The 24,974-nt window shown below is 49.0% G+C and overlaps 1 protein-coding gene across 1 annotated transcript in view; it reads left to right on the top strand.

The window, feature by feature from the left end:
• LOC135897490 (ras-related protein Rac1-like) overlaps nucleotides 1–23,131 on the top strand; it is a 42,833-nt gene extending 19,702 nt beyond the window's left edge. Inside the window, exons 2-6 of the mRNA XM_065426123.1 lie at nucleotides 9,100–9,278; nucleotides 11,470–11,584; nucleotides 13,182–13,299; nucleotides 20,915–21,051; nucleotides 22,856–23,131. Coding sequence (XP_065282195.1) covers nucleotides 9,160–9,278; nucleotides 11,470–11,584; nucleotides 13,182–13,299; nucleotides 20,915–21,051; nucleotides 22,856–22,933 — 567 coding nt within the window. The 5' untranslated portion in view covers nucleotides 9,100–9,159 and the 3' untranslated portion in view covers nucleotides 22,934–23,131. The remainder of the gene's footprint in view (nucleotides 1–9,099; nucleotides 9,279–11,469; nucleotides 11,585–13,181; nucleotides 13,300–20,914; nucleotides 21,052–22,855) is intronic.
• Nucleotides 23,132–24,974: the final 1,843 nt, after the last annotated feature.

The following is a 24,974-nucleotide window of genomic DNA, read 5'->3' as shown; positions in this document are numbered from 1 at the left end:
GCAAATCTTTTTCGGTGAACTGGGAAAACCCGAGCCGTGAGACTGGAAGTTCAATGCCGAGCCAACAGAAGATAATGGAATGTCTAATTAGCGCTGCGGCTGTGACGTCATCTAAACGGGCTTCCGGTTTCATTGGAGGCCATGCCTTGCAAAAAAAAAGAAGCATTTGCAAAAAAAAATTGGCATATATAATGCGCCTGCATACGTCGGAGAAATGTACAGGTTGACTCCTGCTACTGAGCGGACACTCGTAAACAGGAACAACTGGATGGTCCGACAAGGATTTAGTTGCGTGCAGTAGCAGTGTGCGTGTGTAAGCTGCACGGTTTACGTACACATGCGTTGACACGACCGGCAACACTCGCGTCCTCATTCGCTGCACTCCTGTCTTTTTCTCGTACTGTGGACCCATTTATAGCAGTTCCTTAGTCTCGGGCACGTCTCGAGTCCGGAACCCAGGAGGACTCCGCGAAACCCGTACCGCGTAAACCTCGCAGCCCCGAATTCCCGCTGCGCTGCACGTCCTCCGCCGGATATAACGAATGTCCGCAAACTGCGAATTTCTTTCGGTTTCCCCGTTTGCCGCCAGCGCGAACCTTATCTCTCTCTCTCTCTTCCGATTGCCGCTGTCTTCGTTCCCAGAAACGATGGCGCCGGCCTTATATAGAAACCGAACGGAAACAGCGGTTAGTAGCCAACGTGTGCCGGATATTGCGCAAACAAAGAATACAAACAGATACCCAATGCGAAGCGGAACAGCAAAAAAAGGAAATGCGGAAAGCGTTAGCAATACTGGCCGATGTAACTCGCGGATGTCGCTCCAAGGGTATACGCGCCCGAGCAGATGCTATGCTCTGTTTCATCCGTGAAAGCTCAACTCCTTTTCGTATTTTGCACAGATTGCTTCAACGGGGTGGGAAGTGGCGGAGCATCTGTTCTGGAGCTGGAGCCGGCGAGCACAGTGGGACACTCCGCTTCCTGATTTGCATACAAGATTTATTTATTTATTTATTTATTTATTTATTTATTTATTTATTTTAGTGCTCTGAAGTAATACAGCGCTATAGTGAGACACGCCATAGTAGAAAGCTCCGGTTTAATTATGACCATCTGCGGTTCATTAGCGTGCATCTTTTGCATTCCGTCTCCAACATATGCAGTCGTCGCGGTCAGGAATCGAACCAGTAACCTCGTGCTCGGCATCCGACCCAGACATGTACATGTACAGCATACTCAATGTGTCTAAGGGCATAGCAGGCAAACATTTTACTCATTAGACTACTAAATAACGAAGTTCCCTAGTATCGTAGTATGAGAACTAAATACAAAAAAATATATCGTTAGTTTCATAGTACTTTCAAAGTACAAGACATTGTGCAAAGAAAACAAAGTTCTGCATCGTCGAACCGCTTTATCTTGCCAAGCGCAGCAAAGGGCCCAATTACCAAAAGTCTTGTTCACGTTCGGAAAGAACTGCGAAACTTGCATGTTAGATAGCCTGTCACTCTACCGAAGATGCTGCCGACGGAGAAACCAGCTCTACGGAAGCACTCGACGACACAACAACAGTGTGCTTCAGAAAAAAGGCCGTTCAAAGGCAGGGGTGCTTCGATATCGATGTCACACCTTGGTGCCCACTGTCTTACTCAATATGGGCTTTGGCACCAATTCTTGCGCGTCTGCACTATCACCGTTCTCGACGGGCGAGTGGTGGCGAGTATGACTGTTTTGTGCCGGACCTTGTTCTTTTTTGTTTTGTGCGAAGCAAGTCAGCTGCAATGCTTGCCAAACGCGGTGATGCCGACCGTCGCACATGGACATCGTAAAGATAAACGGTGGCGTGCCCCTTTCGCTGCGCTACGATTTCCGGATAATGGTTTCTCAAATGAGTCAAGTACGTTAACTAGGTTACACATAACGGAAGGGCCGGCCCTGTGTTCTCTAGAAAAGAGAGAGAGCAAATGATAAATGAAAGGTAGGGAGGTTAACCAGGACTGAGCCCGGTTGGCTACCCTACACTGGGGAAAGGGAAACGGGGACGGAAAGATTAAAGAAAGAAGAGAAAGTCCACCGGGGATATCGTTCAGTCACTCAGTCCGGATTACAGACGCTGACTCAATCCTGTATCTTTCAAATATCGCAGCAGCGCTCTTGTGGCCTTCTGTAGCTGCGATATACGAGGCCATGGTCCCAAGATCTTGTTCAAGGTGAACGGTTTTCTATCTAACTGGTTGAGAGCTGTGCAGAGATCTTGTCTTTCATTTTCAAATGATGGGCAGTAGCACAGTAGATGGTCTATAGTTTCTTCGACACCGCAGGCATTGCACTCGGCGCTGTCAGCCATTCCAATCAAAAACGTATATGCATTCGTGAATGCGACGCCCAAGCGTAAGCGGCACAACATTGTTTCCTCATTACGCGGAAGCCCTGGTAACAGCCGCAGTTGCATAGATGGATCGAGGGAATGCAATCGATGTTGAGTGAAATCAGGTGTGTGCCACTTCTCCAATGTCATACGGTGCGCTAGCTTGCCTAAGTGTTGGGCTGCGTCAGTACGTGATAAAGGTATAGAAACAAGGGTTGCTCCTTCGTGTGCTTTCTTAGCAGCGTCGTCAGCGAGGTCGTTGCCGGAGATACCGCAATGGCCAGGCAGCCACTGAAACACGACGTCGTGCCCTTTCGCAATCATGTGATGGTGAATTTCTCGTATCTCCGAAACGAGTTGTTCACAGGACCCGCGACGAAGAGATGACAGAAGACATTGTAAGGCCGCCTTTGGATCACAGAATATTGCCTACCGATTAGCCGGTTGGTTGTTAATATAATCAATGGCACCTCGGAGGGCAACAAGCTCCGAACCGGTCGATGTTGTCAAGTGAGAAATCTTGTATTGGATGCTTAGTGATCGTGATGGTATAACCACTGCCCCGGTGGAGCTGGTCTGGGTGGAAGAGTCATCCGTATATATGTGGACTCGGTCAAAGTAGGAAGTGTGCAAACAATCCAGAGCTGCTTGCTTCAAGGCCAAGGCCAAGGTAGGTAGGTCGGTCTTCTTTCTTATTCCTGGAACCGTAAGACGCACTTGAGGTTGTTTTTAAACACCACAAAGCTGAGGTTGAACGTGCTGATGGTGTAAACCCCGGTGGTAGGGAGGCACGATACTTGCTGACCTCGTTGGAGAAGGATGCCTGTGGTCGTCGTTCTGGCAGACAGGCAAGAAAGCTTGATTGAATCCGTGAAATATGACGAACATGGGCCCTGAGTGAGTCGGTGCTGATGTAAGTCGTGATCGGATGGTCTTGAGCCATTATAATGGTTCCTGCTGTTGAGGCGCTCCGCGGAAGGCCTAGGCAAACACGGAGTGCCTGTGCTTGCACGCTCTGAAGTTCTCGAAGATTTGACTTGCATATTTTAGCAAGCACGGGAGAACTATAGCGTAGAAATCCGATAAAAAGTGCTCGATATAACTGTAGCATGGAGCCTATTGACGATCCCCATGTTTTGCCGGTGATGAACTTGAAGCTGTGAACAATAGATGTGAGCCTCTTCTTCAAGTGGGCAACCTGAGGGCTCCAAGAGAGGTCCCGGTCAACAATGACACCCAAAAACCGATGATTTTTCTTGTAGCAGATAGGCTGGCCATTGATGTATACTGGATAACCAGACATCGCTATTCGCGTAAAAGCGACTAACGCACATTTTTCTGTTGAGATGGTAAGGCCTTGTGTCTGAAGATAGTCAGATGCCTGTGTTGCTGCTTGCTGTAGCCTTGCGCGAACCTGCAGGCGAGTGACCGCTGATGTCCAGATGCAGATGTCGTCGGCGTATATTGAAACACTCACTGTTTCCGGGAGGGATTCAGCCAGTCCAAGAAGCGCGAGGTTGAAAAGAACAGGGCTTAGAACACCACCTTGGGGAACGCCTCGGCATGTGTAGTGGTCGGTAGTCGGACCATCTTCCGTACGCACGAACAAGGACCTTTGTGTCAAGTAGTTTCTGATCCATCGATATACTCGCCCTCCTAGTTCAACTGTGAGAAGTGCGTCTAGAATGGTTTGATGGGAAACATTGTCGTAAGCGCCTTTCACGTCAAGAAAGAGTGCGGCTGATAATCGCTTCCGAGATTTTTGTTGTTCTACAGAAGATACCAGATCGATGACACTATCAATCGATGAACGGCCTCGTCGAAATCCCGCCATTGAGTCAGGGTAAATTTTGTTGTGTTCAAGGTACCATTCGAGACGCATGAGGATCATACGTTCCATGAGTTTCCCGACGCAGCTGGCAAGTGCTATCGGCCGATACGATGCCAGCTCGAGCGGTGACTTTCCTGTTTTTAGTAGTAGTACCAGGCGGCTTCGTTTCCATTCCTGTGGGACGACACCATCTCGCTATGAGCTGTTAAAAAGGCTGAGGAGTTGTCTTCGTGCTTCTTGACCTAGGTGGCGCAAAGCACTATATGTTATCCCATCGGGCCCTGGTGAAGATGAACTCCTACAGAGCGCCATAGCAGCTTCTAACTCTTCCATAGAGAATGGAGCGTCCATACTTGTATCTCGTGTACCGGGGATGTCACCTGAAGTCATGTCAAAGGCTAAACCTGTGCCGCCGGCGACTTTCGCACAAAATTCCTCCGCAATTTCTACCTCACGGCGGTTTTCATAAAGAGCAAGGGCGTTGAAAGGTGTCGTTGCTGGGGGCTTGAGCTAAGGCCCCGTAGGGTACGCCACACACGGGATAATGGCTTGCGGGGGTCCAGTGACTCGCAAAAGCATTTCCATCTTTGATCCGCTAGCTTATCCATTCGCCGCTTTATCTTCTTTTGCATACGCCGAGCTTCTCTGAGGTCAAGAATTGACTTCGTGCGCCTGTACCTCCTTTCAGCTCGGCGACGAAGTGCACGAAGCCTTTCCAACTCAATGTCATTCTCTGTACGCTTTGATGAATGTGTGAAGCAACGCGTGCAATCTCGCATTGCGTCAGCAATTATTTCTTCTAATTTACGTGCGATACGTTTCTTGCATGTGTCTTCTACACGAGCTTGAAAGACTGACCAGTCGATTTGGCGAGATACAACCGGTAATGCGGCGTTTAGTTCATCGATTCTCACATAGGTCGGAATGTGATCACTTCCATGGGTTTCAATATCGGTGAACCACTGCACGCTCGAAGTCAGGCAACGTGACACAAAAGTCAAGTCAAGGCAGCTGCTGTACGTTGTTCCTCGCAGAAATGTCGGGCTTCCGTCGTTTAGAAGACATAAGTTGTGGCCTGATGCAAATGATATTAGTGACCTGCCCCTCGAGTTTATCCTGGAGCTTCCCCATATATGGTGGTGAGCGTTGAAATCCCCTGTTATTATCCAAGGACCGGGAGTAGCAGTCATAATATCTTCTAGTCTTTTGCTATTAAACTGACTGGTTGGGGATAGGTAGACGCCAATAAGAGTAAAAGACAGCCTCTTCTTTTTCACAGTAACACAGACGTACTGGTTACCGTCGTGTGGCGCTACGGGTTGGGAAAAATACGTAAGGTCTTTGCGGATGTAAACCAAAACCTTACTACTACGGACACACATGGTTGAAACGAAAGGTTCATATCCTGATAGTCTTATGGAGGCTGATGAGTTCGGTTCGCAGATAACCAGTATAGGAAAGTGGTTGTCAAACACGAACTGCCGCAACTCCGAAATACGTGACCTCAGGCCTCTCGCATTCCATTGGAATATGGAGGCACTTCTGACATCATCCCGGAACGATCGCTGTTGTTGTCGATGAGCCATGGTTCTGCTGTAGAAGCCCTCAAGCACTGGACTTCTGAAGGCTCTCAAGAACCGGATTGATGGCATCCAGCACTTGCAACGCACTTCGAGCTTGTTGGTGTCTGTAGCTTGTCCAGAAGAACACGAATAGCACTCATCAGAGAGCTTATCATGACAACAACTTGTTGATCCTGGTCTGACAATTTATCTGTAGAGCTCTGGTTTCGCTCAGTAGGGGCATGTAGCCGCGGGAGTGCAGGCCAAGCGTCAGCAGCCATGCTGTTCGATGCACCTGTGTCCTTTGAGCTGACTGCGTTTGGCCAGGGCGGAAGAGCGGGTGGTAATGTACGCGGCTGGCGTTCTGCAGAGGCTTTGGAAGTTCTTGATCGACGTCGGCGACGTGATCGTCGTCGCTTAATAGATGCTGCTGCTTCTCGGTGAGACGAGTGGTCTCTAACCATTTTTCTCAATATTGCCATTTCCTTTCGTATCAAAGGGCATTCCTTCGAGGAGGCATCATGAGGGCCGCTACAGTTTGTGCACTTCAGCACATTGGCCTCGCACGTGTTAGTGGTGTGTGGCCCAGTGCAGCGAGAACAGACGGTAGTGTTCTTGCACACACTACTCACATGTCCAAACTTCATGCATTTCCAACACTGCAGCGGTTTTGGTATAAACGGGCGAACTGCGTGTCGAAAGGGGCCCACTTTTACATGCGATGGGAGGGATTCGCCCTTAAATACGATCTTAACACACCGTGACGTGCCTAGGCGAAACGCGTTTGTGATGATGGTGTTTTCGGTAGCCGGCTTGATTAAGATCGACAGATCGGAGTCGACAATGGTCTCGTCAACATCGTAAATTACGCCAGTACTGACTTGTTTGCCCAGCGGAATATGAGGGCGGACTTTCATCCCGTCAAGTTCCGTGACATTGCGCAAGGAATCCAACGCAGCTGCGTGTTCTACGTCAATCGCTAGGACGTTCTTGCGGGTGTTCACTCTGATGTCTTTGATTTCATTCGGAACTGGCGCCTCTAGATGTGAAGACTCTAGTGTACTCTAGAAATGCACTGAATAAGAATGGTGACGTGAGCGAGGTGCATCCCTTGACGAGTTAACCAGGGTATGTAGCTGCAACCTGCCAGCTCCCCGTTGAAGTATCCTAAAATTATCCTGGGAAATACTTCAACAGTATTCAACGGCTTCCTCCCCCGATCGAACGGGCCTTCTCTTCACCAACCTCTCCGCCTCCTTTTCCAATGAACAGATGCAATGGGCATCGCGACAGTTGAGGTTGAAACGAGATACGACGTCTGTATATATATGTACACTAGTGTAGGGGATGCCAGTGTCTGCGACCCGAGATGTGCCAACAGCGCCCAGAAACAGGCACCAAATCCGCGCAGCTCTCACCCTTTTTTGCATCTTGGCGCCTTCCGCATTTTCAGTGGCGGGACGACGTTACACGCGACAAGTGCCGGCAGCCTCGAGGCAACATTCTCGGAAGCACCTTGGAGCGCTCGCGAACAGGCAGGACGCGTCCTGGTTTTTTTTTTTGTTTTTTCATAAGTTGCGCATAAGAAAGTCGGCTGAAACTCCGGTCGCAGCTGCTTCATGGCACGCGCTGTTGCAGAGTTGCTTAACGCTCGCTCTTGCGAATGCCAGAAGCATGCTTTGAAGCTTCACCAACAGATAGCACCGATGTACAGCATATATACTAGACATCCACATGGCCCAATATGGGACAATGTCGGCCCATTAATTTAGAACGCGTCGTTGGCCCATTATTTTTTTGCTGCAGCTATACTTGGGTAGGTGGAATAGCAAGGTTGCAGGTGGTGTAGGGCACACACGCGAAGCACCCGCACGGAGAAGTTTTCGTGGCGTAAGCAGGCTCCAACGCGCGCGAATCGCTGCCGCAGACGCGGATAAGTATGCCCCCTGTTCTGTTGCTCTTGCGTTTCTTGGTCGGCCCGCGCGTCACGCCAAAGCGTCTTTTTTTTTTTTTTTTCCGCGTCCTCCTGCACGTATAGCGCCGAATCCGCGTGACGCCCGCGTGAGCTGCTGATGGTCGTGTACACTGCGCACGCTGTGACGCGCTCTATACGCGTCCTCTCCGTGAGCGTTGCTCGTGGGCCGCGTGGCCCGGACGCTTCGCGGACGAGAAGCGCAAGATGCGTGCGCGCGCGGCTGGGCTGGCAGGTGCGCGGGAGTCGTGTGCCGCGTGACCCGGGACGCTTGTGGCTGCGGTGAAGCTGCGCGTTCGCCGAGTGCCAGGCCAGTGGCTGAGGCTTCGTATGCCCTCTTTGTTCGACATCTTTTTTTCTTTTTTGACCTCTGCACGACGCCGTGCCTTAATGGGGGAGGGGGGGGGCGTACATTCATCTGACTGACTGACCTGCATCGACATTAAAGCCGACGGTATTTGTAACGGAAAGTGTAGCCCTAAATAAGTAAACTTGCAAGCTAGGGTACGAAGAACAGGCGCTAAGTATAAGCACTTCATTGGAGTTTTTTTCACTGAAAAGGTTCATTCATGCACAGCCCTTTCGAGCAATTAATGGAACTTGCTGACCTGGGATGGCCATGTGTGTACACTGCTTCACTAATTGCATAGTTCGGTCACTTGAAAGGATCGTGGATAAACGACCCATTTCAAGTGAACAACTTCCAATAAATAAATAAATAAATAAATAAATAAATAAATAAATAAATAAATAAATCCTATGGTGCGTTCATTTTCAATAACATGGTTGAAGCGACTGAAGTAAGGATAGTGCACGGCCGGGACAAGGGCATGTCCTTTGCCTCAGGAGCAAACCAGAATGCTCTGCGCCTCAGATCTTCATACATAACAGTTGGGCGAATGGACGAATGTTCGTCTGACGAAAAAAAAAAAAAAACGTCACATACCGGGTGTTTCTGCGAGGACTTCAAGCAATTTTGAGAAAGTTGGCTGTGAAAGATGGCACAATTCTAGTCCTTCAGCTGGAGTACTCAAAGATGCGCATATTGCTTTCACGAAAAATTGAAATGCATAATCGACTAATTCAAAATAGCTAATTAAGCTAATTAATTTGTTTGAATGATTGATTGATTGATTGATTGATTGATTGATTGATTGATTGATTGATTGATTGATTGATTTGACTGACTGACTGACTGACTGACTGACTGACTGACTGACTGACTGACTGACTGACTGACTGATTTATTGATTGATTGATCCTCATTATCATCGCCCTGCCTTTTGATCGCTGTATATATATTTTCGCCAGTTTTACATTCGCTCGTCTTCAACAGCACCTTTCTGTCTGCATGCACCATGTTCTGCAGCTGGGGCAAGCGGCAAGCCCACCGGCTGTGAGGAGCAGGAGCACACGAGGGGCAGCCGCCATGGCGCAGAGCCGGCCCATCAAGATGGTGGTGGTGGGCGACGGCATGGTGGGCAAGACCTGCCTGCTGGTCGCATTCACCACCGGAGCCTTTCCCGGCAACGACTACGAGCCTACCGTGTGAGCAGCCTCTCATGCCACTCGATAAAATACACGCAAGGTTTAAACGCGCCTTGTGTGTTTTCATGGAGCCCACCTTCTTTTAGGGTCTTTCTCCCGCTCTGATCCCATTCCCTGCAGAGTAGGCAAATGTGCATTCCAGCCTCGGAGGCCTTGTGGCAGCCTGCTGTGTAGGTGTGTCGAATGGAGAAACTTCCGAATATGATCGTTCAACGATTACCCGAAAAACGCGGGGTTCGAGTATCTAGACAGATACTGAATAATCTGCCTATAGAGGAAAATAATCAAAAAGTGTAAATGCGGCGAAAATAGTAAGCTGGAGAGTTTTTCTTCGGCACACGCAATGATGTTTGGTAGTCCATGCTGGGCAACTTGTAAATGAGCGAGACTCGAAATTTTTCCGCAGGTTTTCGTACATAATTAAATAAAGCCAAAGCTTTTTTTTGTTTGTTTGTTCCTGTGCCCTTTATATATGGAATGTACGGGGTCAGGAAGCTAATCAAATGCGGTAGAACGCATTTTGTTCCTAGTCATTGAGTCCTTGACAAACAAACAAATGAACGAACAGACGTCCATGTGATTTGTTCAAAAATCGCCGAACAAGAAAAGCCTCAACTTCTCCTGTAAGGGAGAAGAAAAGTTCCCTTGTCGAAACGTGGGCGTCAGCTTGAAACTGCTGATCACTTCGTTGTCTCGTTTGGAGTCCTAGTCAGCATTCAACGGGCGCTTGAAGCTGCCAGTGAAACATACAGCGTGTTTCACTTGAGGCCAACTTTTAAAATACGCTAATACTACGCAGCTGGACAGAACCAAAGTAATGTTGCTTGCCGTCACTTAGAGATACTGAGATTATTTTTGCAGTCCGCCTAATTAGATAATGACTCCTAATTAATTCATCAACTTATCCATCATTATATATATTTAGATGAAAAGTATCAATATGAAAATTTTAGAGCAACGTTAGAAACTCCCGCTACAGTTTTCTGTTGCTCAATACGTGCTACATAAAAGTGTTTCCAGGCGTGAAAGAAGCCCGCGAATGCACGCAAAGTGCCCCGAGCGGCCAGTCGCGCGGAAACTGCTCGGGCCAAGCACTATAACACGGTCGCCGGCTGCTCACGCTGTCGTCTACCATTAGTTCCCAGCACGCTCTGCGTACGCCGCCTTTTACGTCATAACACAATGTGGCCAGTAGCTGAGGAGCAGGCAGGGTAGGTGGTTCGGGGGATATAACAAAATGTGTTTGTTAAGAATCTGCGCAACTCTCAAGCCTGATTTTTTGAGGCCGTGACGGAAGTGAGCTGAGGAATGTACTCGGCGAGTTTCATGGACTTTCGTGGAGATCGAAAAATTGCAGGCGGTGCCCTTTAACGCAAGATCCCGAAATGTTATTGATGCAAGTGGTCTTTTAAATTAAAGCGCCAATCGATTTATTGTAGTTACTCCTATTCCATTCCTCCATTTTCATGTGTCTGTAATGCGGTTGTCTGTCTGTTTTGTTGCCAATGTCTTAGCCATATTTCATGCAATGCACATCTATCTATCTATCTATCTATCTATCTATCTATCTATCTATCTATCTATCTATCTATCTATCTATCTATCTATCTATCTATCTATCTATCTATCTATCTATCTATCTATCTATCTATCTATCTATCTATCTATCTATCTATCTATCTATCTATCTATCTATCTATCTATCTATCTATCTATCTATCTATCTATCTATCTATCTATCTATCTATCTATCTATCTATCTATCTATCTATCTATCTATCTATCTATCTATCTATCTATCTATCTATCTATCTATCTATCTATCTATCTATCTATCTATCTATCTATCTATCTATCTATCTATCTATCTATCTATCTATCTATCTATCTATCTATCTATCTATCTATCTATCTATCTATCTATCTATCTATCTATCTATCTATCTATCTATCTATCTATCTATCTATCTATCTATCTATCTATCTATCTATCTATCTATCTATCTATCTATCTATCTATCTATCTATCTATCTGCATGTCTACCTGCCCGTGTGTCTGTCAGGTGATGGCTATCTATGGGTGTTGCTAACCTCGCTTGTGCTTCGGCCAGAGGCGGATAAGTACCGGGGTGTGTGTGCTGCAACACGCGGTGACCTCTCACGCTCACCCTGGCACGTGACCGGCTCGCAGATTCGACAACTACGCGGGGAGCCTACTTGTGGACGGTGTCACTGCCAACCTGACGCTGTGGGACACCGCGGGTCAGGAGGACTACGAGAAGCTGAGGCCGCTTTCCTACCCTGGGGTCAGTGATTTATTGATTTATTTATTTATTGATTGATTGATTGATTGATTTTAATTGATAGACCTTTGTCTTTTGTTATATGGAGGCGAAGTAAGTGAAGCTTTAGTTCAAGCCGAACTCCTATTCCCCTATTTAAATACACGTGAAGGAAGAAATTCTCGCAGTAGCTAAGAAGCCTTGAACTCATATTAAACTAAGTTTGAACATTAAAAAAAAACACGGTCAAGGTGAGAGCGGAGCTTTAATAAAGGCCGTCGATTTAGGAAAATCGACGGCCTGTACCGTCAACATTAATTCGGTCGTCAATCGAATCGTCAACTTTGCCAAAAGCTACGTGATTGTGTGCTACTAAGATGGACGGTGAAATTCTGCGAACTGCGCACCTCTTCGGGCGCTGTAAGCTGACAATAGCGACGCTCTTCTGGAACATAATACGGGTTCGTGAGTCCGTACGCAAATCACCCAAGTGTAGCAACACCTTCACCACGTAAACTATAAGTGGTTGTCATGTTAGTTTTGTCCGATTAAAGCGCTTGTATGTTAAATTATCTTTAGAAAATGGCGACATATGTTTTTCTTCTGAGTTGGCAAGTTTATGTTTTCAGTTATTGAAATTTTGCTTCGGTATACGAAAATGTGAGAATGTAATCAAGTTTCCCGCTCCTATTAACGATGCAAAACGAATTTCACTTAAATCGCATCAGCGGTTGCCGATTGTGCGAGCAGTCCCGTGTTTGGCATGTATTTATTTTTGTGAAGAAAGTCACAGTTATTACCTCATATTTCCTCCCAAAGCTCAAGTGGAACGCGAACACACACCGCGAGGTTTACATTAGTCAAACTTCAATGCGACGACCACAGATATAACGAATTATTAGATACAACGAAGTAAACACAGTACTTCGTTATGTAGGCACGTAATGTGCGGCTCATGGGAACACACCCACTTCCACTTCACGCGCGCCAAGAAAAAATCTCTCCGTTTAACGCAGTGCGCCAAACTTGCATAGCCCCTAAGCGATAACACTAGCGTGTGAACTATTATAATAACGCCAGACGGGCAATGTTGCGAAAAGTCAGCAACGTTTACCGGAACGAATTCGCTTACATTACTGTGCTTTAACCTGCACCAAAGCAATACACAAGGGCTACAGTATGTATAGTGGATGACTCCCGGTCAATTGTGAACAACCGAGCTTCTGCAACGCGCACCGCAACCTCGCGACGCGAGCGTTTTTTCTTTTTTTGCCTTCCACGCACCCATTACCCAGCAGAGCAGCAGAACGGCATATAGTCACTGATACACCGCAGTCCTGCTATAGCTAAAATAATAATAATAATAAGCGAGAGAGAAAAAACGTGCTACAAAAATAGTGCACAGCGCTCACATTTTTTGTTTGCGCGAGTTATTGCCGGGCCTCATTTATTTCACTCTGAGAACGCCACGGATCTCTAAAAAAGGGGGGTTGCGTTGTAAGAGGAAATAGTTGCATTGCACAGCCAAAGCGCGCGCGCACGCGCAGTGCCGTAAACGGCAATCCGTGCCTGCAGCCACATGAGCTCGTCATCCGTCTTCTTCTTTTCCGCCTCGCTGCAGTCGGACGTATTCCTGCTGTGCTTCAGCATCAGCAGCGAAGCATCGTATAACAACATCTTGACAAAGTGGCAACCCGAGCTCAAGCACCATTGCCCCACGACGCCTTACGTCTTAGTAGGTAAGCCGACTGTCGCGTCATTTTCCGTCTTCTTCTTCTTTTTCTTCCATCTTATGTTGCGGAATGTGTGTAGTGGCTCAGCACTTCTCACGCGCGCGGTTGACAAACGCAAGCTATACGTTGAACGCGTCCGTTTGTCATTTATGCTGAGAAACGTGTACCACGTGTATCGCCTGTTTGTTTCATTGCGATATAGCAATTATACGGACAACCCTGGCGAACTTTCGCCGTCGCTGTCGGCGTTTGTGTGGACGGTCCACTTTTATTCTTCGATATGCTAGATGGATGCTATATATTATCGAAACACTGAAGTTGGTCTGATCAGGTTTTATGGCCTTGACTGATTTATTCGCCAGAACTTTGGCAAGTGCAGAGCGCGAAAAAGTGGTCATGAGACATTTCATTCGTACGTGTGAGCGTGCTTTTTCATCCTAAACTATTAAAAAATTTAGTTGCCAGGGCCTTAATTCCGTCTGCCCAGCAGAAGTTGCCTTGCGAGCTGCATCGAGCCGCGTCGCACCCGCACGCAACACCGTCCGATGAGTCCGAGCGCAAAGTTAAACCTTTCTTTTTTTTATCGCTGTCAATGCTTCGCGCTTCGAGAGAAAGTGTCAACTTTAAATGCGCTAGCATTACGAGTGTCAATAGCGGAAAGTAGTGCATCTTAAGCGTAAAGAAAGCCGGTAACGAGAAGAAAGGAAACCGCATGCAACGAGAAGAAAAGAAACCGATAGGGCCCGAGTTTTATTAGTCATATAATAAGAAGCCAGCAAACAATGACACCAAGGACAGCATAGGGCAAATTTTCCCCATGCTGTCAGTAGTGTCATTGTTCGTTGCCTTCTTGATGAAGAAGACATTGCAAATAAGTCCAAAGACGACGCTCCTGGACTTCGCGAGCTAACTTACCTTGAGGGTCGCTGCAGTCTTTGTAAATATACTGTAAATATATTCGTGCTTCTCTTATCCCCACTAGGGCAACGAAACTCGCTGGAAACTCTCCCCTGGTTGTGGCCGGCGATTTCAATGCCCCCTTTCACGCGTGGAACTACACGCACGACACGGTCAAGGGCAGAAGCCTGTGGCAGGAGGCGGGAGATGCGGGACTCTATTGACGAACCCAGCCTTTCCCGCCTCCTCGACCAGGGACTCTGTCCCGGATTCCGCCTTTGTTAAAAACGCTGGGTCAGCTGTGTGGTCTAATCTGCTCATAGACCTCGCTAGCGATCACTACATCACGGTCACCAGCTTACAGGTGGAGCAGAAAAGAAAGAAGGCCTTCTCGGTCCCTGACTGGGACAAATTCCGTGAGGTTCGCAAGGCCCGCGCCGCCCGTGGAGAAAAGCCGGAGAGTCTCGTCCAGTGGTGCGCACTAATTCTGCAAGATGTCTGCTCCACCACCAAAACCATAGAGACGGATCTACAGACAGACAAAATGGATAGTAGGCTAGCACACCTTCTCGAGGTCATGCAATCACTTCTCGAGAGGTGGAAAAGCCAACGCTTGAATCGCAAGCTCAGAAAAAAGATAGCTGAGATCAACAAGCAGATCAACGAGCACTGCCAAGCCCTGTCTAGGCAACAATGGGACGAAATTTTCAATTCAATCGACGGGCATATGCGCACGAGAGGCAAGTGGAATCTTCTCAAACACTTGCTCGACGACTTCGGCACCAAGTAAAACCAGAGAAGTGTCCTCGCTAAAGCGCTCCACGAAGCCAAGATGTCGTCTTCGGAAAAGGACGTGCTAGAGATGTTGGCTAAAAAGTACCTGCCGCTCAAAACTGTGGCCGATGAGGCGGCATACCCAGTATACAAAGGGAAGCCGAACTCTGCGCTGGACGAGCCTTTCAAAATCAGTGAAATACGCCGCGCCCTACACATGGTGGGTTACCACCCGGCCCGGATCACATTAACAACAAGGCTCTCAGAAGCCTAGAGGACGCATCGATCGAGTTTCTCACAGATGAAATAAATCGGATTTGGAAGGAGGGGATTGTACCGGAAGAATGGAAGTTGGCGAAGTTCATACTAATACCAAAGCCTAATAAACCGCCGAGCTTGGACAACCTCCGCCCCATCTCACTGACGGCATGTGCAGGGAAGGTGGCCGAGCAGGCCATCCATAACAGAATTGCCGAGTATATCGAGACCAACGGCCTTTTCCCTCACAACATGATAGTTTTCAGGCCAAGCCTCTCCACCCAGGGCACCATGAAGCTTATCAAGGTCCAAATCCTGGAACGCTGCACTCGGGACACGAGAGCCATCCTTGGTTTAGACCTGGAGAAGGCCTTTGATAACATCCGTCACGAGTTCGTTCTCGACGCCATCTCCAAACTCGACCTAGACTCGTCCTTCCATGCCTTCGTCAGGTCTTTCTTGAGCAAACGATGCGCCATCCTCAAGGCTGGAGATTTGGAATCGAAGAAAATGGAGCTGAGCAGAAGAGGCACCCCCCAGGGGTCTGTCATCTCACCGCTCCTCTTCAACATCGCAATGGTCGACCTCTCAAGATACCTAGGCAAGGTCCAGGGCATCGGTCACACGATCTACGCGGAAGACATCACTGTCTGGTGCGCGGGTGGCAGTGACCGACAAGTCGAAGCTGCTCTTCAGGAAGCTGTCGACACTACAGAGCGTTTTCTAACCGACACGGGACTACGGTGCTCCCCAAAGAAATCGGAGCTCCTCCTCTACAGCCCAACTAGAAAGGGCCGCAAGCCACGGAACTGGAAACACCCCCACTGAAACCGACATTAATCTCTACACCAAGTGCGGATATCCCATTCCCAAAGTCGCCTCCATTCGAATATTGGGAATGACGCTCGAAGGGGCGGGCACGAATAACACCACCATTCACAAACTAGCAAAGAAAACGGATAGCGTCATCGGTCTAATCAGGCGGGTAGCTAACAGAAGGAGAGGCCTGAGCGAAGAGAATCTGATAAGGCTAGTCCACGCTTTCTTGTTATGCCATTTCACGTACGTAGCGGCCATGCACGTCTGGAAGAGGGCCGAGCGAGACAAGCTAAAAGCCATGATAAGGAGGGGGATCAAGAGCGCGCTCGGACTACCAACCTACAGACGCACACCGACCGACTCCTGCAGTTGGGTATTTACAATACCCTGGAAGAAATTGCAGAAGCACAAGAAAGGGCACAGATTCTCAGACTCTCCGGCACCAGGGTGGGCTGAAGACTCCTAACAGAGATGGGGGTCCCCCCGGCCACCGTCGAAGACGCCTACCAGGGCCTTCCGAAAGAGCAGAAAGGTTACATCATCATATCTCCCGCCCCGCGTATTATGCATCCCCAGCGCAACGTAGAAGGAAGGAAGGCCAGAGCGGTGGCGCTCCTACGCCGCGCGACAGAACTCCCTGGCGGTAGCTGCTTCGTTGATGCGGCCCAGTATGGCAACAGCAACAATTTCGCAGTAGTGTCAATCAACCACAGGGGTTCTACCGTTAACGCTGCTTCGGTACGAAGCACGCCGTCGCGTGTGGCCGAGCAAGTGGCCATTGCCTTGGCCCTCCTGGACGACAAACATGCCAATATCTTCAGCGACTCCAGGGCAGCCATCCGCGCCTTCAGCGTTGTCGCCGTGTGTAAGGAAGCCTGTCGCATCCTCGACGGCAAAAGCATCGCCACCCACACTCTCACGTGGTTCCCCGCTCACATGGGATCCATCATGGGAGGCCCCACAAACCTCAACGAGCTGGCCCACTCCAAGGTGCGAGGTCTCGCTTTCCGCGACCATGGAGAACTCCAACGCCGGCCCGCAGTGGTGGAGAACAGAGATCAACCGACCACATACAATGAAATTGCGCAGCACTTTTATCTCGGCAGGAGGGACTTTCCCCTTCCACACTAGAAGAGAAATAGAGCGCAGCCATTGACCCTCAGATTATTGCAAACAGGCTCATATCCCAGCCCGGCTTTATTCCACAAGCTTTATCGCGACACCTATGCCACTAGTTCTTGCAGGCACTGCAATGACATCGCTAGCCTAGACCATATGCTCTGGCGTTGCCCCTCGTTACGAGGCACAGAACAAATAAATGAGGTCAAGTGACTCTCCGCTATCAAGAGCCCCGATGCCGGGGCGCAACGTTGGGCTATCCGGAGGGCCCACGATGCGGTGGTCGGGCATGGCCTGATTGTCCCAACGTGGGAGCGGCCCGCAGAGCGCTGAGTCGCGTACCTCGGGACCTTCATTAAAATTTTGCATCCATCCATCCATCTCTTATCCCCGTAACATTTTTGGTAGAGGTTGCGGGTTCTTCATGATGCAAGACGCATTTACGCAGCGGACGCTCCTTAGCTGCACCTGCAGTGCCAGCTCAACGCGAGAACGATTCGGGCACTTCACCACCCGTGCCTGCCGTCATCCTGACACAACCGCGCGACCCAGGAACCTTTTTTAGGCACCGACAACACCGATGTTTAGGGTTGGCTTCGATTGTTGCGGACGGGTGAGCGCAAGCAACCACCGGGACCAGACCACCACGCTAGTTAACCTGATATTTTACCTCGCGGGAACGCCACGCGTCTGGTTTGAGACACACTATAGAGGCACATCACCAGCGGGAATGCGTGTAAACAAATGCTCAAGGATTTGTTTGGCAAGCCGGTTGGATGCCAGCGCGCCGCCCAAAAAGACCTCGCTTCGCGTGTCCAGACATTCACCGAGTCCTATCCTCACATACATCCAGGACGTGCCCGCTCTGTGCGGCAAGGTGGATTCGAAGATGTCCGGAGATGATACGATCTCACGTGATTAAGAGCATAGCAGATGATTCCTTTCAGCACCTTATATTTACGAATGTGTCCACTGTGCAAGCCATCATCACCGAATGCCGGCGCTTTGAAGAAGCCAAGAGCCGGCGCATTGTCTAGCCATTTCCCTGCCTTCCCGACAAAGCTGCTATATCCTCCACCTGCCAAGAACTCCGCAGTCCGCCCACGCCTAATCGTTCCGATGGCCTCGTACGCCGCCGTGAAATAAAAGCTGCAACTCCAACCATGACCCCAGCCCTTGGCCCCGACAATTGTCATGCGACCGTCTCACTTATCCAGACCGTAGTGCGCAAAGAATAGGCCAAAGTTGGATTTACCAAACACTGCTCCATTAGTTGGCCTGGCTACACTCCAGTCACCGCTGTCGAAGCAACCGAATCCATCCTAAGCCAAACCCGGCCAAACTGCGCATTCCGGACGACATGCCTGTATGCTTCACTTGTGGCCGTGCTGGCCATATTTCGCGTCACTGCCGCTCTTCATGGAATTCAACCTTTTGGCCCTACTTTCCGTCCCACCGCCCGCCTCATGTTGGTTCCCCACCGCAAACGCAACCGGTAACTCCTGGTGACGCTTCTCTGCCGACCCGATCCAGTCGCTCTTCGCCACGTCGCTGCTTCTCCCGCTCGCCCCGATCTCGCCGAACACCGTCTCCCAGCTCCTTCCGGCGCACACTTCCGGAAAACTAACGGGTGCAGCACCTGGAGGTGACGCTGCTACCCGATGCGAAAATCCTCTTCTGACCCTGCCCACACATCGAAACCTCATCAAAGTGAAACGTGGATGGCACTGCATGCACTAGTAACAGCCAGCACTGACTGACGCTGGCGCGCACGCATCTGTGATGAATGCTATGCTTCGCAATCGTCTAGAGGAACTCCACACTCCTGCCCCGTCGCCTGTGGTCTGAGTCACCGACGGTGGAACACCGGCCGTTGTTGGCATGTGTCCAGCTCGCGTGAGAATCGCCGGACATCATAATTTTGCTTTATTCGATGTCCTAGAACACTGCCCATACGACCTAATCCGGGGACTTGACTTTCTATCAGCACATCCCGCCTTGGTAGGCTGTTCTGCTGTTGTGCAACTCGCACTACCTGTTGCTATTGGTCCTCCCGGTAGCGTTCCAATCTGGCTATGTTCCACAGAGCATATTCGCCTCCCTCACCTTGCGTATTACCTACATAGGTGTTTCGCCCATTTCACCTATACCAGACAGCTACTACATTGTATCCGCCAATACGGATGTCCTGCTCTCGTATCGCGTCGCATTTCCTCACACCATCGTCACCATTATGGACAACACGTCCTGTCTTCCGTTTATGAACTTTGGACTCTTGTGTGCAAGCTCTCCCTCGCGGCATATCGCTCGCCCCACAAACGCCCAACTCGGGACTACACTTCGGCTCCTCGTGTACAGCTCTTGCTTCGCCTCCTGTCCCTTCATATTTGCATGCTTTAGTGAAGATGACGTAGATAGATAGATACATACATACATACATACATACATACATACATACATACATACATACATACATACATACATACATACATACATACATACATACATACATACATACATACATACATACATACATACATACATACTGCCAATTATTATTATTTATTTTTTTAATGTGAATAAAAACGCTGTTGCTCCTCTTCGTGTGGATTTCTGGAAGCGGAAGTTACCTTCAGAATCAATCGGAATGTCCATATCCACACTCGCGGACAACTTTCTGTGGCAGTGAAGATAGAGCTACAGGTGCGGAGCTTCGGAGCGTGTGTTAACGCACCAAGCAAAGTTTGGCAGCGCCTTTTGGTTTCTTGGAGCAGATTCTGAGCCGGGCGTCGCTTTCACTTGCGACGTACGGTTTCGCATTTTCTTGTACGCCGAAGAACAAAGAAGAAAAATAAGTGGAACTTGCCACGCGGTGGCGTGTATAGTGTCTTATTTAACTGCCGCAAATAAGGTGTTTATGTTTTCTCTTTGCCAGTCTAAAGTAGCCTGAATAAAAATGTGGGTTTATTTTTTTAGTAGCGCTCTCGCTCGGGCGCGATTAGCCTCCGCGTATAGCTTTCCATTTATATTGCCACAGAAAGTTGTCAGCTAGATGCAATAAATACCCCCGATTAACCTTCTGTATGATGGTGCAATGACGACCGACGGGGTGGGCTGTCGTACCTGCTTTTATTTGGGAAGAGTGGATCGACAGCTCCGGCCTCCAGCCCAGCCGAGAACGAACGCCTTCTTTTGAGCTCGTGGCCCGCGAGCCAATGAGCTACCGAGATTTGTGATGGTAACTACGCGTTGCGACGATAGATGGCGTTGATGACGCTACACTTTTATTCATGTTAGGGCAGCTGTTGAAAGCTCGAGATTGAAGCAGGGCAGTATAATGATATCATGTTTGGTTAGCTGAGAAATACTAAGACTGCTCATTTTCGAGACAGTTGCCCTTAAAACGTGAAGTGTACATTGGTAGTCCCGTTAATACCGTTCCGAACTGGCTGTCGGAGGCTTCTGGGGAACTGCTGCAATGCAAATTTTACCTTCTGCCAAATATGGAATCGAGAGGCTTTGCAGAAGATGGCTTGTGCTGGGCGACTTTGATACCTTTGTAAGCACTTGAGCAGTGTAAATTGTCTAGCTTTGGTGGGCACTTGCAGCGGAAGTGCCAGTAAAAGGAGTGCTGCACATTGGAGTGCCCCCTGGTAACAGAACCCTGTGTGCACCACAGGGTTCTGTTGTTCTTCTGTGCCTCCGATAAGCGGATAGCTATACTTGACATCAGCGCTTCGTCTCGTTCCTGCAGCTACCAAGGCTGACCTGCGCCAAGAGGAGTCAGCCGAAGACCTCGTGAGCAGAGCATCGGGCAAGAAGCTGGCCTCCAAGATCAAAGCCTACAGCTACGTCGAGTGCTCAGCCAAGACGGGAGAGCGTGTCAAGGAGGTCCGTACTCTTATGTTTACGGTGCTCATTTGCGAAAGCAAATTGTACTTAGCGTGCGTGCTGATTTTTGAGGCATCTTGTCTGAAGCATCTTGTGTGTCATGTCTGCCTCCGAGATGTCTAATCGCGCATAGTTTTACTTGCGATATACACTATACTTGGCATTCGCATTGGATCATGTCATCTTGTCTGTAGCGTTTTGTATGACATGTCTAACCATGTTAGAAAGAAGGGTACAGGTGTAAGTGAGAACGAGGCAAAAAGAGGGCAAAGGTGTGCCCCAATATCTTGGAGACAGGGAACGTCATTAGCGCAGTGCATGATAGATGGCGCCACAATACTGCGCCGCAGAAGAAAAAAAAAACGCGCTTAATATATGCGCTTTCTTACCGCGAGGTAATCAGCGTGCACCGGTGAAGCTGAAGCTGGGGTTCCTAAGTTAGAGTACGTACACGTCAGTTGCACCGTCATCACCGAAGACCTGGACTTGACGCGCAACTTTTATTAAGCACTATCCAATTGCGAGAGCTATAAGTGAAGCGGTACACATTTAGCGTGTCGTTTTCGCTGATCACAGTGTAGGCACTTTGTGCTGAAGCTTTCTATTGCGACATTTGCGCAAGAATATACAGTCCAACGAGCGGTGAACGCAAACTGGGAGGGACGCGGTGCAGGTTCGCCGCAGCACGTACCTGCAATCGCTTACCGCGGAGCAAGGCATCCCGAGATCCGAAAATGTCGGAAGTGCGCATGCCCCACATGACTGGCGCATAGTTGCGGTATGGAGATCAAAAGAGCGAATATTCGTCAGCTTGAGCTCAGCAAAGGTCGAGCGTAACACTCAGACAGGCAATGAAGCATGGATTGTCGTTTGGGTAGTAGTTTCAGAGAGAGAGCAGCTTTTTATTGAAAAGTCAGATTTTTGATGGCGGCGCGCGTACGGCCGCCGACATGCTGCTTTATATAGTTAGCGTAGCGAGGAGGAAGAGGATTTTTTAAAATCCAGAGGATGGTGAAAAAGAAGGGTGTCACAAATGTCAAATGAAAACGTCAGAACGCTCTCTGGTCGGTGCAATTTTTCTAGATGCGCTTTAGTTTACTCTGATAAGCCCATTCAGATTAGAAACAAGGCGACGAAGTAATGCAGCAAACGACCTATTTCCGCTGTACCTCAGCTGATGTGACGAGCGTATCTCAATCTGGTGTGTTATGGGCTAGGGGTAACAACCCTTGCCGTTGCTGCAGGCTGTGGGGAGCATTGATCATGAAGCACGATTGGCTCGCACGCTGTTTGAGTCCTTTTCTGCAGTGCTGCGTGGGTTGTCTTGTTTGCGTGTTTCGATCGCTCTGCGCTTCTAAACGAAGCCGCATTGAACGACGCGCTGTAGATGCTATGGCTTATCAAACGCTGCCCAAAGGCAAGGCCCGCAAGGCTATAGGTCTACCTGCGGCCAACGCTCTCCGTCGTCCTTGTGTGTTGAGTGCTTGATTGACACTTGAGGTTTGCATGCAGTCTCACAGCATATAGTCTACGAGAGACGCCGTATTCCGGTTTATATTCTACCAGCTGGGGTTCACCCTATCACCAGAGCACGGTACGTGAGCGGTCTTGTTTTCCGAAATGCAGCAGCCGGTGTCGGGAATCGAACCCGCGACATCGTGCTCAGCATCAGAACGCCGTAACCACAGAATGATTCATGGCAGGCGGTTACATTTTTAATGTAGCTAGCTGACTATCACTTTATGCACGCGCAACACAACAACTTCCTTTACACTGACGTGTCATTTGCGCTTCATCTTCGCAGGTCTTCGAAGAGGCGGCCCGGGCGGTACTCCAGCCCAAATCTTCAAAAAAGAAGAAGATATCTTGTAGGTTTTTATAGGCTTGTCTGCCGGCAACATAAGCGATGTGTTGTGTCTCACTTATTTAGCACGCTGTACATGAAAAAAGCCTCTGCACTTTTTTTTTGTAAATAGGTACACATATCAGCGTCAGTGCATCATTCCTCGATAACTTAGGTACAATTTACTTAGTGGCATTGTCGTACACGAAAGTTACAATAAAAGCAAAGCGAATCGTCTGAGCTGTCTTGATGGTGTTTCCTTTTTCAAAGATTCTTCTTCGCCATACCGTCCTCCGCTTTCCGTCTCGTGGTTCTGCTGTCCCCTCCTCCTCTGCTTTCCTTCTCGCGCTCTCTTTGCTAACATGCCTTCTTTCATCTGCCGCTGCGTTCCGCGTTCGCTTTCATCCTTCGCTGTGTTCGTTCGCTCAGCTACGAGGGACAACGCCGACGCTCGTCGCAGGAACAGGCGCCAAAGAACTGCGCTCTAAAATGCGGCCAGTTATGCTATTTGAGCACTGCCACAGCTCGGAAATCTGAAACAAGCACATCAGGTCTAAAAATTAAAGGAAAAGTAAAAAAGGAAAATAAAGAAAAAGTAAGAAACGAAAGGCGTCCTCGATAAATCGCACCGGTGCGCACCCGCAGTCCTCGATAAACAGGGCGCATCCTGTCGGAGCAGCTTTTTTGTTGCTCCGATGTGCGCCAGAAAAATCGGCGGAGCGCTGCTGTGCAATCCCAGCAGGTCTTGCTCGTCGTACGCGTTGCAGACGGCGCGTAAAGACTGGTATGGCATATAAGCAGGCCTATATAAAACCCCTGAAACTTCGTAAAGTAGTGCCACTCTCCTCCTCCGCCTTCACTCCTCCTCGTTTCTCCTCTCTTTCACGGTCCCTCCTCGACCATGGCGCCGCCTACGATGCTCGAGCGCAGCAGACGACCTTTCGCAGAGTGAATGCACGCATAGCAAGGCAGTGCTCTTTAGGCGTTCACGTTGGCTTTCCAGCTCCGCGTAACTTCGTGTACAGCATAGAATTTCTAGTCGGATGGTTATACAAATTCGGTAACGGCAGCTTTTGTTTCATTTTTTGATAACTATTTCTTAAAAAAGTACCTAAAGGAGTGTTAACGCTGTGCGTTGACGACTGCGAATGTATCGCGTGCCCTACAATTAGGTACGCAGCATTTGTCAAGGGCGTGTCGCAAGGTCTCGTTGTGAATGGTTGTAAATAACACGTTTACCATCGAATGACCTCTTGGCTTCTAGCAAGCCCTCAGCCTAAAGAATCCGCGCCGCCCTTACCATGTGAATTCGCAGCGCGTATCAGCTATGACGTACAAAGGCTGACGGAGATCACTGCTCTGGAGGTTCGAAAGTGTATTACAAGCTACAGTGCCGCCAACGTGCGTGCTTGCCAATCTAAGCGCGCGCAAAGCCTCAGAGGTGGGCGCTGGTGCTATTATGTTTCTCGTGTCTCAACGCCGACAGAAATACCGCGTGCCGATCATCGAGTCGGGGCTGTGCGTACACAAGAAAATAAAATGAGTTTTTAGCATTCGTGCGCGAAGCGGGAGCGCGATTACAATGCTTGGCTAAATCTCAAACAAGACCACTGTGGCCTTCAGTAATTTTTCCAGGTTAATGACTTATCACGAATAACACTTCATCGTGCGTTGGCTCGTCCGTTTACTAAGTGACGTAGGTGTCGCGAACCAAGTTGCACTGAGGTGCATGCATTGAGGACGGTTGCACTCCCTTCGAAGTAACATTTGTGAGACATTACTTTATTAGTGAAGTCATGATCGCGCGAAAAATCCTCCCGCCATGACGCGGCCGAAATTGCGACAAGTGAGATGATGTTTTATCCATAGGTGAAAATGATATGAAACGGCATTCGAGTTGCAAGTTAACAGTTTATTTTCAGCATAGATGCATTACAGATTTGCCTTTGCAGTCACAAGTCCGTGTGCACCATTTATTGTCTCATTGCGTAAATAAACGCACCAGCCTAAGAGTCCTACAGCAAGCGCGTCTCAGTTGGGCATAGTGACTGTAGAAACTAATAGTGGCATAGACGAGCAA

The sequence above is a fragment of the Dermacentor albipictus genome, chromosome 1 (assembly GCF_038994185.2).
Source record: "Dermacentor albipictus isolate Rhodes 1998 colony chromosome 1, USDA_Dalb.pri_finalv2, whole genome shotgun sequence".
NCBI classification, from domain to species: domain Eukaryota; kingdom Metazoa; phylum Arthropoda; class Arachnida; order Ixodida; family Ixodidae; genus Dermacentor; species Dermacentor albipictus.
This window is presented reverse-complemented; position numbering and strand designations above follow the sequence as displayed.